This window comes from Bos mutus, chromosome 2 (assembly GCF_027580195.1).
Source record: "Bos mutus isolate GX-2022 chromosome 2, NWIPB_WYAK_1.1, whole genome shotgun sequence".
Classification (NCBI taxonomy): Eukaryota; Metazoa; Chordata; class Mammalia; order Artiodactyla; family Bovidae; genus Bos; species Bos mutus.
Window position 1 is genome coordinate 79,839,323 of NC_091618.1, and position 14,662 is coordinate 79,853,984.

General features: G+C 36.0%; 1 protein-coding gene across 1 annotated transcript in view; it reads right to left on the minus strand.

Annotated features, from left to right (window-relative positions):
• The window catches only part of LRP1B (LDL receptor related protein 1B), a 1,793,119-nt gene that overhangs the window by 774,575 nt on the left and 1,003,882 nt on the right, over positions 1 to 14,662 (minus strand). Inside the window, exon 21 of the mRNA XM_070360639.1 lies at positions 4,272 to 4,472. Coding sequence (XP_070216740.1) covers positions 4,272 to 4,472 — 201 coding nt within the window. The remainder of the gene's footprint in view (positions 1 to 4,271; positions 4,473 to 14,662) is intronic.

A 14,662-nucleotide genomic window follows, 5' to 3' on the forward strand; every position in this document is an offset into this window, starting at 1 on the left:
ACAAATAGTACAGTTTCTAAAAGCTCATAGCAACATCCCTAGAATGACCTCAGCCCCCCTTACAGTGCCTGCCTTAGAAAGCTCCATGACTTCACGAAGCTGTCAGGAGAATTCATTGTTTGTTTCAGCCACAACCTGATGATAGGCAGAAAGCCCTCTGAACCCCATCTTAGAAAAATTATTTTTGAAAGCTTGCAATATAAATCTTTTTTTTTTTTTCACCCTTGCCATGTAAATTTTCTACCACCCAGAGTGTTTTTTTTTTTTTTTTTGAGCACCTGCAAGTCACCTTTTGAAATATAAACATTCAAAGAGATAACTCTTTCAGTCTTACTCCCAGCCTTTGTGAGCATCTTGCTCTGATTTATATCACTGCCTCCAGTCCCAAGGGATTCCCTCGTGGCTCAGTGGTAAAGAATCCACCTGCTAATGCAGGAGACTTGTTGATCCCTGGGTTGGGAAGATCCCTGGAGAAGGAAATGGAAACACGCTCCAGTATGGAGTGGTGGGAAATCCCATGGACAGATGAGCTTAGTGGGCTACAGTCCTGGGGTCACAAAGAGTTGGACATGACTTAGTGATTAAACAACAACTCCAGTTATAAAGATAAGAGGTTAGTATCTTCTCCGGAATGAGCACCAATTAACAAAAGCAGGAGGCCTAGACACATGTACCTTCCTCTCCTATTTCAAACCTCCCAACCCTGCACCCCCACTTAACATCCTTAAGCACATTCTAGCCTTTAAAGTTTCTCATCATTTGTTTTGATGAAGCTGATTTCAATTTATGTTGGACACTCGTCCTATTGCAATAGTTACTACTGAATAAGATTTATCTTTACCATTTTAATTAGTGTTCAGTTTTGCTTATTTTTGACATATGTTTGTAACAAAAATCAACAGTTAACTCCCATCACAAATGATTAAAATCTTGTGTGTGTGTTTAGTCGCTAAGTCATGTTTGACTCTTGAGACCTCATAGACTGTAGCCCACCAGGCTCCTCTGTCTGTGGGATTTTCTGGGCAAGACTATTGGAATGGGTTGTCATTCCCTCCTCCAGAGGATCATCTTGACCCAGGATTGAACCCATGTCTCCTGTGTTGGCAGATGGATTCTTTATCACTGAGCCACCATTTGTTTCTTAAGTGCATATGCATTTCCTTTTGAAATCACTTAAAATTCCCCCTGGGGTGGGGTGGGGGGATCTTTTCATTAGGCTTAAATTCCCCAAGCTTTTTTTTTTTTAATAGATCAGATTTATTTGGAGAAAACAACCTCGCTAAACAAAGGATGGAAGTTTACATCTGAAGACATCTCCCAAGTATTGAGTCTACAGATTACAAGTTATTTTTATAAATTTTACATGTACTAAGGGGCAGGATAGGAATCATCTCTGTTTTTGTTTCAACAGTAGGTAGGATAGCAGAGAGGGAAAGAAGAGCTATTTTGGATATAACTATTTGGAAGGAGTTGACATGAAGAGGGTCAACCCTACAGTTTCATCCTCTATAGCAAATGGCTTAAAAAAACCTTGTCAACTTAGGGTATCTCTCTCTAAAAGTCACTTCTTAGCTACTAACTAATTCATGTCAATGATTTAAAGCTAATTCACTTGGTATATTTTTAATGTCCACTGGGTAAATGACTCATGATGCCCATTGCTGCAGCACTCAAACCAACACCCTTGTCTGGCTGGACAGGACCTAACCTAGGATTGATGGGGGGAAAAAAAAACGTGAAAGCAAGAGAACAAAGTGTCTTTTCTCTACAGGTAACAATATTGCTGATAAATGATACCAAACAAAATTGTGGAGAACTAAAACATTGTACAAAATGTTTATAGTGCTTTGTATTTCACCTATTTCAGTATTTATGTGATTAGATCAATTTTTTCAAGAAAATTGTGGTTAAATCATTTGATGAGTCACTGTGTATTCTGCTATGGCAATAGATTGATACTGTATAATCCTGTGGATGCCTCCTAATCAATTCTATCTGAATTAAGCCACTAATAATTACAGCAACTATCTAGGACTCATATTCTTCAAAAGTAAAATAAGTGTTCCATGAGTTAAAAAAAAAATTACCATCTACATAAGTGATGGTGCAGAGGTGCACATAAAAGCACTTCTTATTTCTTTTAGGAGAAAGAAGAGCCTTCTGCAATTCAGTTCCTTGACCAGTGCTTGTTTTTGTTTTTCACTGTTCCAATTCTTCCTCAACTTCATCTCATAAAGGACAGAGTGTATGAGTTCAATATCCCAAAGTGCTACAATCAGGATGAAAATGTCTTTTTATCTTCTCTGGTACTTCCATACCCAGCTTTACTGAGATCTTTTATACTGTTTATAATTATTTAAAATCCTTGACCAAGGCTTCTTGGCCAAAGAGTACAGTAGTTTGATAAGCAAGATCTGGGTTTCAATCTTGAAGTAGAGAAATAAACTCAGAAGAAATTCCCTTTCCTTTTTTTACTTTCCCAGTTGGGGGAGCAGAGGATAGGAAAATAAGGTTGCATTTTCTTAGGATTCTCTTCATTTTTCTAATGACAGTATTTTCTCTCTTTTTTTTTTTTTTTTTTCCTTCACTTACCCCAAAAGGTGAAAAAAAGGTAGAAAACTACTAATTTATTTCAATACCTGAAATACATCAGATATTATTACCATGATTTCCTGACAGATATCATTATGTCCATTTTTTTTAATGGAGAAACTGACAACTCCAGAAATTGAGCCACCTTTCTGGGTGACTTAATCAAAATAATTGAAGAAGAGAATTCAAACCTGTCAAAAATCTCATTTTTTTCTATAATTGCACAATTTTAATTTTAATACTGCTTATAGTTTCCTTCTTTTAGAAACTTCATGAGCAATTTTCATATACTGTAAGGTAAGAGATCTTTCCATCCACCAAACTACTTTATTAGGGAGAACAAGCTGGAAGAAAAAGAAGTGAATACATGTAAACTAACTCTGTCATCCCTTAATTGCAATTTTTTTGTTTAATTTTTAAAGCTTTTGCTTGTTTAAATGTTAGCAATGATGAATGAAGGCTGTTGTATTTACTGTTTCAAGGTTATTTTATAGAATCACAGATTGTTTGGATTTTTATTGTACAAGTTTTAAAAATAACAAGTCTTTTTATATCACTCAGTATGCTATTAATGCTCAATTCAGATCAAAATATGATAACTGTAGACTTAAATGTAGTTGTCTTCCTATTTCCAATCAGGTAGCTTAATAATTTCCTAAAGGCATTTTCTTACTGCCTCAAGTCATCTCATTATTGTTCTTATCATTCTGTAAACTCTTCATTACTCCATTGATGTCACCTTCAGTATTGTCTGGAAAACATATTTTTTAAAATCTCCTTGTTAAATCTCTGATCTCCCCACAGAGAAGGAAATGTAATTGCTTTATATGTGCTGGTGGCATAAAGAGATGGCTAGTTGCAAGTTATTTCAAAGCTCAAAAGCTATCAGATTGAACTCATTTTAACTAGAGAAAGCATACTAAAGAGAGCTACTGTATGAGAACTAAAAACTTCTGAGAAAATCATATAAAATTGAATAATAGACTGAGTGACTAATACTTTCACTTCATTATCCAGTTTCTTCCTTTCAACATTCCTAAAAAAGTTTTCTAGTATAACGATCAGAAGACCAGACAAAATCTATTAGATGGTAGTAAACTTCATCTCATGGTTTAGCAATAACAGTAATCTCCTTTAGTAATAACAGGAATCTCCTGTTCTGAGTGACTCACTGAGGAAAAAATAATCAGTTCAATTGTGGAAACAACATTGAATATTCAGAGACCTTAAGTGAAAGTGTTAGTCATTTAGTCGTGTCCGACTCTTCAAAGGCTCCTCTATCCTCTACCCATGGAATTCTCCAGGCAAGAATACTGGCGTCAGTAACCATTTCCTCCTCCAGGGGATCTTTGCCACCCAGGGGTTGAATCCAGGTCTCCTGTACTACACGCAGACTCTTTGAGTCACCAGGGAAGCACAAATGAGGAACACAGCTATACTACTCTTAAGGTTAGCTAGATGGACATTAACTTTCTCTGCTTCATTTTTAGAAATTTATGATCACATTTAAATTTTCAAATAAATATACTGTTGCCTGCAAAATGTAAGTAGGGTTCATGCTAAAATTTACATTTAAAGGGAATTACTGGAAGGAGCTAATGCTTCTAGAATAAGTATCAAGGAGTACACTAAAAGGTTCTAGTCTCCAGAAAGAAGCAAGGCAGTGAAATGTACAATACCACAGAGGTCGCCTTCATCAGACCCGTCAGGACAATCCCATCTCCCATTGCAGAGTTTCTCTGGCTGCAGGCAGACTGAGGTGTCATTAGCACAAGGGTACTTGGGTGGTCCACACAAGAAATTGTCACAATCATCTTCATCTGATTGATCTTCACAATCAATATCTCCATCACAGACCCAGGCTTTGCTGATGCATCTCCCTTAAGAAAATAGAAACAACATGCATTTAATTTTTGCAATTAAGCCACGGTAATAATGAGTGATCATTGTCTTCAGTCAGAGCAGAACTAATTGCTTTTACCAAGAAATCTATTTGGTGATAGTTTGACAGCTTATTTTCACAAAGACATTTGAGTAGTACTTGTCCTGATTGTTAACAGTGTTTTTAGCGTGAAAGCCTTGATACTGTCTTTAGTTTCAAGTTATTGACTTGCTCTATTAAAAAAAAAAGGTATAACTAATTAAAAGTTTAATTACAATACTTTTAAGAGAAAATTTTAAAATATATTTTATAGTAGTATAAGTCTCTTTCAGAGTCCTAAATTTAGATAAATGCTATCAGTGTCTTCTGGAGCTCTAAAATTAAGTAAATGCTTTATTTTTTAAGATGATAATTTCTTTTTTTTACATTTATAACCTTAAACTTCAACATATCATATTCAGACTATGTACATGCCCTTTCACAGAAGAATATAAAATGTTACTAAACATTTTAGTAGTTAAGATATAATACAGACAAAATTTAGAGAAATATGTTTTTTTTTAATTGACTTTGAAAGAAAAACAAATTATTATTTAGCCAGAATGTTTCAAAAGCAAATGTGAAATTCCTGGAAAGCAATGGTTTTTGTATATGTAAATTGCTTTATTGAAAAGTATTCCTTTCCAGAATATTTGTATTTTTCTTCTAATTAAAATTATGTTTTCTAATTTATACAATTTTAAGGTGTAATGGGAATAAAAAATCTACCTAAAAGGGTAAATACTAGTTATTGGCTGATTATATACCAACATCTCATAAAATGAGTGGGGCAAATAAAAAGGAAATGGAAAAATATTAAATTGTAAACTTTAGGCTTAAATTGAAGAAAGTAGGGGACCACTAGACCATTCAGGTATGACCCATATCAAATCCTTTATGATTATACAGTGGAAGTGAGAAATAGATTTAAGGGACTAGATCTGATAGATAGAGTGCTTGATGAACTATGGATGGAGGTTCGGAGGTTCGTGACATTGTCCAGGAGACAGGGATCAAGACCATTCCCATGCAAAAGAAATGCCAAAAGCAAAAAGACTGTCTGAGGAAGCCTTACAAATAGCTGTGAAAAGAAGAGAAGTGAAAAGCAAAGGAGAAAAGGAAAGATATAAGCATCTGAATGCAGAGTTCCAAAGAATAGCCAGAAGAGGTAAGAAAGCCTTCCTCAGCAATCAATGCAAAGAAACAGAGGAAAACAAGATAATGGGAAACACTAGAGATCTCTTCAAGAAAATCAGAGATACCAAGGGAATAATTCATGCAAATATGGGCTCAATAAAGAAGAAAAATGGTATGGACCTAACAGACGCAGAAAATATTAAGAAGAGGTGGCAAGAATACACAGAAGAACTGTACAAAAAGATCTTCATGACCCAGATAATCACGATGGTGTGATCACTCACCTAGAGCCAGACATCCTGGAATGTGAAGTCCAGTGGGCCTTAGAAAGCATCACTAAGAACAAAGTTAGTGCAGGTGATAGAATTCCAATTGAGCTATTTCAAAACCTGAAAGATGATGCTGTGAAAGTGCTGCACTCAATATGCCAGCAAATTTGGAAAATTCAGCAGTGGCCACAGGACTGGAAAAGGTCAGTTTTCCCCAAAGAAAGGCAATGCCAAAGAATGCTCAAACTACCGCACAATTGCACTCATCTCACACGCTAGTAAAGTAATGCTCAAAATTCTCCAAGCCAGGCTTCAGCAATACGTGAACTGTGAACCTCCAGATGTTCAAGCTGGTTTTAGAAAAGGCAGAGGAACCAGAGACCAAATTGCCAACATCCGCTGGATCATGGAAAAAGCAAGAGAGTTCCAGAAAAACATCTATTTCTGCTTTATTGACTATGCCAAAGCCTTTGACTGTGTGGATCACAATAAACTGGAAAATTCTGACAGAGATGGGCATACCAGACCACCTGACCTGCCTCTTGAGAAACCTATATGCAGATCAGGAAGCAACAATTAGAACTGGACATGGAACAACAGACTGGTTCCAAATAGGAAAAGGAGTACAACAAGGCTGTATAATATCACCCTACTTATTTAACTTCTATGCAGAGTATATCATGAGAAATGCTGGACTGGAAGAAGCACAAGCTGGAATCAAGATTGCCAGGAGGAATATCAATAACCTCAGGTATGCATATGACACCACCCTTTTGGCAGAAAGTGAAGAGGAACTAAAAGCATCTTTATGAAAGTGAAAGAGGAGAGTGAAAAAGTTGGCTTAATGCTCAACATTCAGAAAACTAAGATCATGGCATCTGGTCCCATCACTTCATGGGAAATAGATGGGGAAACAGTGGAAACAGTGCCAGACTTTATTTTGGGGGGCTCCAAAATCACTGCAGATGGTGATTGCAGCCATGAAATTAAAAGACGCTTACTCCTTGAAAGGAAAGTTATGACCACCTAGATAGCATATTCCAAAGCAGAGACATTACTTTGCCAAGAAAGGTCTGTCTAGTCAAGGCTATGGTTTTTCCTGTGGTCATGTATGGATGTGAGAGTTGGACTGTGAAGAAAGCTGAGCACTGAAGAATTGATGCTTTTGAACTGTGGTGTTGGAGGAGACTCTTGAGAGTCCCTTGGACTGCAAAGAGATCCAACCAGTTCATTCTAAAGGAGATCAGTCCTGGGTGTTCTCTGGAAGGAATGATGCTAAAGCTGAAACTTCAATACTTTGGCCACCTCATGCGAAGAGTTGACACATTGGAAAAAACTCTGATGCTGGGAGGGATTGGGGACAGGAGGAGAAGGGGACGACAGAGGATGAGATGGCTGGAGGGATTCACTGACTCGATGGACATGAATTTGAGTGAACTCTTGAGTTGGTGATGGACAGGGAAGCCTGGCAGGCTGTGATTCATAGGGTCGCAAAGAGTCAGACACGACTGAGCAACTGAACTGAACTGAACTGAACTGAATCGTCATTATATATTTAAAGGTCTTCTTCAAATTTAAGCCTATTGAATTTTAATGTACTTACATACTGATGAAAAGATGTTTTACTTATAGAAATGTGTTAACAATTTTCCATGTTATTATATGTCAAATAAGAGAAAAACATAAATGATCAGTTCCACATGTAATATAAATATATTCTATAATATTCTATGTTATTTATTTATCAAAATATTCTTAAAAAAGAATGGATGAATATTTCAATAATGACTTTGATTATAAATGGAGGAATATTATAAATCTTCCCATGATACCATAACTAAACAAATGTTAATATTGTATATTACCTGGAAATATTATGTAGTGCAATTAGATAGTAGAAAGACATAGGTATAAGACTAGAAAATAATATCATTATATGCAGTTTATATTATTGCATAATTATAAGTCAGTAAAACTAAGAACTATAAGAAACAGAATTTTAAAAAATGTAGACTGCTTCAAAAACTGTACAAAAATCAATAGGTTCCATATATATAAAGACAACAGAAGAAAAGGTCAGCCAAAAAGTCTACTACAAAACAAAGTATTTTGGGTTAAACTAAAAGAGCTGTATATTATTTGTATGAAAAACATCAAAAGTTTATTTTAAAAAACTCAAAAGAAGCCTTGAATAATGACATAGCTTGATTTCAGAGAATAAAATATATTAATAGCAAGGTATTTTTTTCTCAAATTAATCCCATCCCGATTTTAATTTTATTATTTTAATCCCATGAACTTATCCTAAACTTAAGAAAATAAAACTGCAAATATTATGAGGCATCTTCTAAAAAATACAGATAATTTGCTGAGTAGGAACTATATATGCCAAATATTTAGAAATGTTTTAAAAGTAACACTGGTTAAATTCTGTCATAATGGAATGTAAGTATGCATCAATAATTAAATAGCATAGTGATCATCAGAAGTAAAGTCACTTATGTACGTGGTTTTAATATAGAAAAATTGACAATTCAAAATAGTAGAGAGTAAATAATTACAAAATTAATGATGATAGGATTATTGATGAGTCACCTGGAGAAAAATAAAAGGCTGAATCTTCACTCAATATTTACACCAAAAAAAATTAAAGACAGATCAAAGAAGTAAGTGTTTTAAAGCAAAAATGATGAAAGCAAAAACATTCTAGAATAAAATAGCTATTAAAACAAAACCCTGAAATGGTCATTGTACAAACAGAGAGCATAAAGGAAAAGTTGATAAACTTAAATACTGTCCACATTGAACTATAAAATCCATCTATAAAGTCAAAATAAAGTCAATAAAACAGAAAAAGAAATCACTCTGACAAAAAAGATACATTACTTTGAAATATAAAAGGTTCATATAAATCAATATAAAAATCAGTAAACCAGTATATAAGTGCAAGGTTTATAATGAATCAATAATGGCTTACCAACAATGGAGTAAAAACATCTTTCAATTAAAAAAAAATAAAACAACAATTTGATAGCATTTTTCCTTACTTGGATTAAGATTAAAAAGCTGTATAACACAAAGATAAATTTGACAAGGGTATGAAAAACAACTCCAGTGTTAAAGGGGCTACAGATTGGGATCATCTTTTTGTAAGGCAATATTATGAAATTAGTAATGAAAAATATATCAACTCTTCACCACTGTAATTCTAATTTTAGAATATTTTTCCATTGGTATATTAGGCCTAAATGTACAAAAATACATAAATGAGGATGTGTGTTGCTGCTTTGTCTATATTATCAAAAGTCTGGTGACAAGTTAAATTCAGACTGCAAGACTGGCAACATCAATTACAATGCATCATACACTGAAATGCTGCACAGGCACAGGGGGGCCTAGAGGAGCTATTCCATGTTCAAGGTCAGAAGGGGCGGCAGTGAGGAGATACCCCTCATCCAAGGTAAGGAGCAGCAGCTGTGTTTTGCTGGAGCAGCCGTGAAGAGGTACCCCACGTCCAAGGTAAGAGAAACCCAAGTAAGACAGTAGGTGTTGTGAGAGGCCATCAGAGGGCAGACACACTGAAACCATAATCACAGAAAACTAGTCAATCTAATCACACTAGGACCACAGCCTTGTCTAACTCAATGAAACTAAGCCATGTCCGTGGGGCCACCCACCAGGCAGGTCATGGTGGAGAGGTCTGACAGAATGTGGTCCACTGGAGAAGGGAATGGCAAACCACTGCAGTATTCTTGCCTTGAGAATCCCATGAACAGTATGAAAAGGCAAAATGATAGGATACTGAAAGAGGAACTCCCCAGGTGAGTAGGTGCCCAATATGCTACCGGAGATGATTAGAGAAACAACTCCAGAAAGAATGAAGGGATGGAGCCAAAGCAAAAAGAATACCCAGTTGTGGATGTGACTGGCGATAGAAGCAAGGTCTGATGCTGTAAAGAGCAATATTGCATAGGAACCTGGAATGTCAGGTCCATGAATCAAAGCAAATTAGAAGTGGTCAAACAAGAGATGGCAGGAGTGAACGTGGACATTCTAGGAATCAGCGAACTAAAATGGACTGGAATGGGTGATTTTAACTCAGATGACCATTATATCTACTACTGCGGGCAGGAATCCCTTAGAAGAAACGGAGTAGCCATCATGGTCAACAAAAGAGTTTGAAATGCTGTACTTGGATGCAATCTCAAAAATGACAGAATGATCTCTGTTCGTTTCCAAGGCAAACCATTCAATGTCACAGTAATCCAAATCTATGCCTCAACCAGTAACGCTGAAGAAGCTGAACAGTTCTATGAAGACCTACAAGACCTTTTAGAACTAACACCCAAAAAAGATGTCCTTTTCATTATAGGGGACTGGAATGCAAAAGTAGGAAGTCAAGAAACACCTGGAGTAACAGGAAAATTTGGCCTTGGAATACAGAATTAAGCAGGGGAAAGACTAATAGAGTTTTGCCAAGAAAATGCACTGGTCATAGCAAACACCCTCTTCCAACAGCACAAGAGAAGACTCTACACATGGACATCAACAGATCATCAACATGGAAATCAGATTGTTTATATTATTTGCAGCCAAAGATGGAGAAGCTCTATACAGTCAACAAAAACAAGACCAGGAGCTGACTGTGGCTCAGATCATGAACTCCTTATTGCCAAATTCAGACTGAAATTGAAGAAAGTAGGGAAAACTGCTAGACCATTCAGATATGACCAAAATCAAATCCCTTATGATTATACAGTGGAAGTGAGAAATAGATTTAAGGGACTAGATATGATAGACTGCCCGTTGAACTACGGACTGAGCTTTGTGACATTGTACAGGAGACAGGGATCAAGACCATCCCCATGGAAAACAAATGCAAAAAAGCAAAATGGCTGTCTGGGGAGGCCTTACAAATAGCTGTGAAAAGAAGAGAAGCGAAAAGCAAAGGAGAAAAGGAAAGATATATGCATCTGAATGAAGAGTTCCAAAGAATAGCAAGGAGAGATAAGAAAGCCTTCCTCAGTGATCAATGCAAAGAAATAGAGGAAAAACAGAATGCGAAAGACTAGAGATCTCTTCAAGAAAATTAGAGATACCAAGGGAACATTTGATGCAAAGATGGGCTCGATAAAGGACAGAAATGGTATGGACCTAACAGAAGCATAAGATACTAAGAAGAGGTGGCAAGAATACACAGAAGAACTGTACAAAAAAGATCTTCACGACCCAGATAATCACAATGGTGTGATCACTCACCTAGAGCCAGACATCCTGGAATGTGAAGTCAAGTGGGCCTTAGAAAGCATCACTACATTTGGCAAAACTAATACAATTATGTAAAGTTTAATAATAAAATAAAATTAAAAAAAAAAGAAAGCATCACTACGAACAAAGCTAGTGGAGGTGATGGAATTCCAGTGGAGCTATTTCTAATCCTGAAAAATGATGCTGTGAAAGTGCTGCACTCAATATGCCAGCAAATTTGGAAAACTCAGTAGTAGCCACAGGACTGGAAAAGGTCAGTTTTCATTCCAATCCCAAAGAAAGGCAATGCCAAAGAATGCTCAAACTACCGCACAATTGCACTCATCTCACACACTAGTAAAGTAATGCTCAAAATTCTCCAAACCAGGCTTCAGCAATACGTGAACCATGAACTTCCAGATGTTCAAGCTGGTTTTAGAAAAGGCAGAGGAACCAGAGACCAAATTGCCAACATCCGCTGGATCATGGAAAAAGCAAGAGAGTTCTAAAAAAATCTATTTCTGCTTATTGACTATGCCAAAGCCTTTGACTGTGTGGATCACAATATACTGTGGAAAATTCTGAAAGAGACGGGCATACCAGACCACCTGACCTGCCTCTTGAGAAATCTGTATGCACGTCAGGAAGCAACAATTAGAACTGGACATGGAACAACAGACTGGTTCCAAATAGGAAAAGGAGTACGTCAACGCTGTATATTGTCACCCTGCTTATTTAACTTCTATGCAGAGTACATCATGAGAAACGCTGGACTAGAAGAAACACAAGCTGGAATCAAGATTGCCAGGAGAAATATCAATAACCTCAGATATGCAGATGACACCACCCTTATGGCAGAAAGTGAAGAGGAACTAAAAAGCATCTTCATGAAAGTGAAAGAGGAGAAAAAGTTGGCTTAAAACTCAACATTCAGAAAATGAAGATCATGGCATCTGGTCCCATCACTTCATGGGAAATAGATGGGGAAACAGTGTCAGACTTTATTTTTCTGGGCTCCAAAATCACTGCATATGGTTTCTGCAGCCATGAAATTAAGATGCTTACTCCTTGGAAGAAAAGTTATGACCAACCTAGATAGCATATTCCAAATCAGGACATTACTTTGCCAACAAAGTCTGTCTAGTCAAGGCTATGGTTTTTCTGGTGTTCATGTATGGATGTGAGAGTTGGACTGTGAAGAAAGCTGAGCGCCGAAGAATTGATACCTTTGAACTGTGGTGTTGGAGAAGACTCTTGAGAGTCCCTTAGACTCAAGGAGATCCAACCAGTCCATTTTGAAGATCAGCCCTGGGATTTCTTTGGAAGGAATGACGCTAAAGCTGAAACTCCAGTACTTTGGCCACCTCATGTGAAGAGTTGACTCATTGGAAAAGACTCTGATGCAGGAGGCATTGGGGGCTGGAGGAGAATGGGATGACAGAGGATGAGATGGCTGGATGACATCACTGACTCGATGGACGTGAGTCTGAGTGAACTCCGGGAGTTGGTGATGGACAGGGAGGCCTGGCATGCTGCGATTCATGGGGTCGTGAACAGTCGGACACGACTGACTGTCTGAACTGAACTGAACTGATACATTGAAATTATATACTTGAGTGAAAAAGAATGAGATAATTCTGCATAAGTTAAAATAAAACAATCTCCCTATCATGTTAATAAAAAAGGCCTACAAGTGAGTATGCTGTAGATGTTCTTTTATATTAGAACTATCTGTCTAGCAATATGTGTGACTATATTTCCATACATATGTCAATATAAGCACATATATAGACCTGTCTATACATGAATTTTTTGTGGAGGGCTGCTGCTGCTAAATCACATCAGTCGTGTCTGACTCTGTGCAACCCCACAGATGGCAGCCCACCAGGCTCCCCCGTCCCTGGGATTCTCCAGGAAAGAACACTGGGCTACACAGGAAATAATTAAAACTGATTGCCTCTGGTGAGGAAGTCTTTAGGTACATGGGAGTAGGAGAGAGATTAATTTTTCATTAAAACCTTTTATGTTACTTTATTTTCCCTTCCATTATATTTCTGCGTAATTTTTCAAAAAATACTAGCTCACTTTAAAATGATAAATATGAAACATATAACACATGCCACAAAGTCTGGTAGTTTCTACAGATACAGAGGTTACTCTGTACCTTATATTTTCCAAGAGACTTTAGGTAATATAAAAAAAGTCATAAGACACATTCCCTGTCCCCAAGGAGTTTATAATCTAGTTAGTCTTGCTATGTTATAAGAGATATGAATAAATATGTACAAACAGCTTAGATAAAATCTACAAGTTTCAATAGCTCTTTCTTCCCAGGTATTTTGCAGGGGATGTTTGAAATAATTGCTTTTCCCTTTCTTGTTTAGTTTTAATTTTTATACAAAAGGAAGGTAAGAGGATACTCCAGGTATAAGTTAAATTTTTATTTCATGACCATCAACTGGGTAAAACTGAAAAGCAAATGACCTTAGTAAATATGCTGAAAGATTGTTCATTTTAAGCTCCCTCCTTTATATATAAGAAAGCTGAAACTCAGGTCAAGTTAGTATTTTTAAAACAAAACAAAGACTAATAATATTAAAATATGTTATAAATTATAAATATCTACAATATCTAAAAAAACAAAATCTTTAAAAAAAAAAAACTGTGCACAAATAAATTCAAATAACCAAGTCAACCAAGTTCAAATTGTCTTTACTATTTCTTCTTTAAAGAGATATCGTGTGCTAGAAAAATTCAGTGTTTATTATCAAATCGAGCTCTACATAATATTTTCAAATTGATTAATAAATATGCAAGACTCCTGTGGAAATTGTAGTTTTGTCCTTTGAGCAAAAAGAATAAGAATGGCTGAGCAACAATAGCAATTACAACAAACAGATAATAGCCAAAGTCAGCTACTGGTATTATGGAAGCTACTATAATCACTTAAATCATATTTGCTCTCTCTCTCATACACTCAGGACACTGTAAGGACTATTTTGATTTGTGTATCCTTGAGATACATAGTTTAGGTTAAAAGTCAGTACAAAATCAACAAGTATAGGAAAACTAAGAGTTCCTAGGAGTTATTAGAATATGTTTTGCTTTCCTGAATTCATACTATCACTTCCAGATTTTGCTTGTCTCTGCTAAACTGTTTTGGCTATTTAAAAAAGAAAGTGAAAAAGAGATTTATTAATTTGTAAACTTCTTAACTTTCTTTTGTCTTAATGAGAGACAACAGGTTATAACAGGACAATTTCTGTTCTGGGATATGACTGGCAGTTAATATCAAGAATATGGGTACTTTGAAAAAATCCAAATGGATTTATTTAAAAATATTATTTATTGAATATTGGTTTTTGAAATGCAATCTTTCTGTAACGTTTACACTCCATAAAACATACATATTTATTTCTCTAACAACATTTGACTTCAATTCAATTCAATAAATATTTATTGAGTACTTTGTACCTGTCTAGCTACTGAACACTGT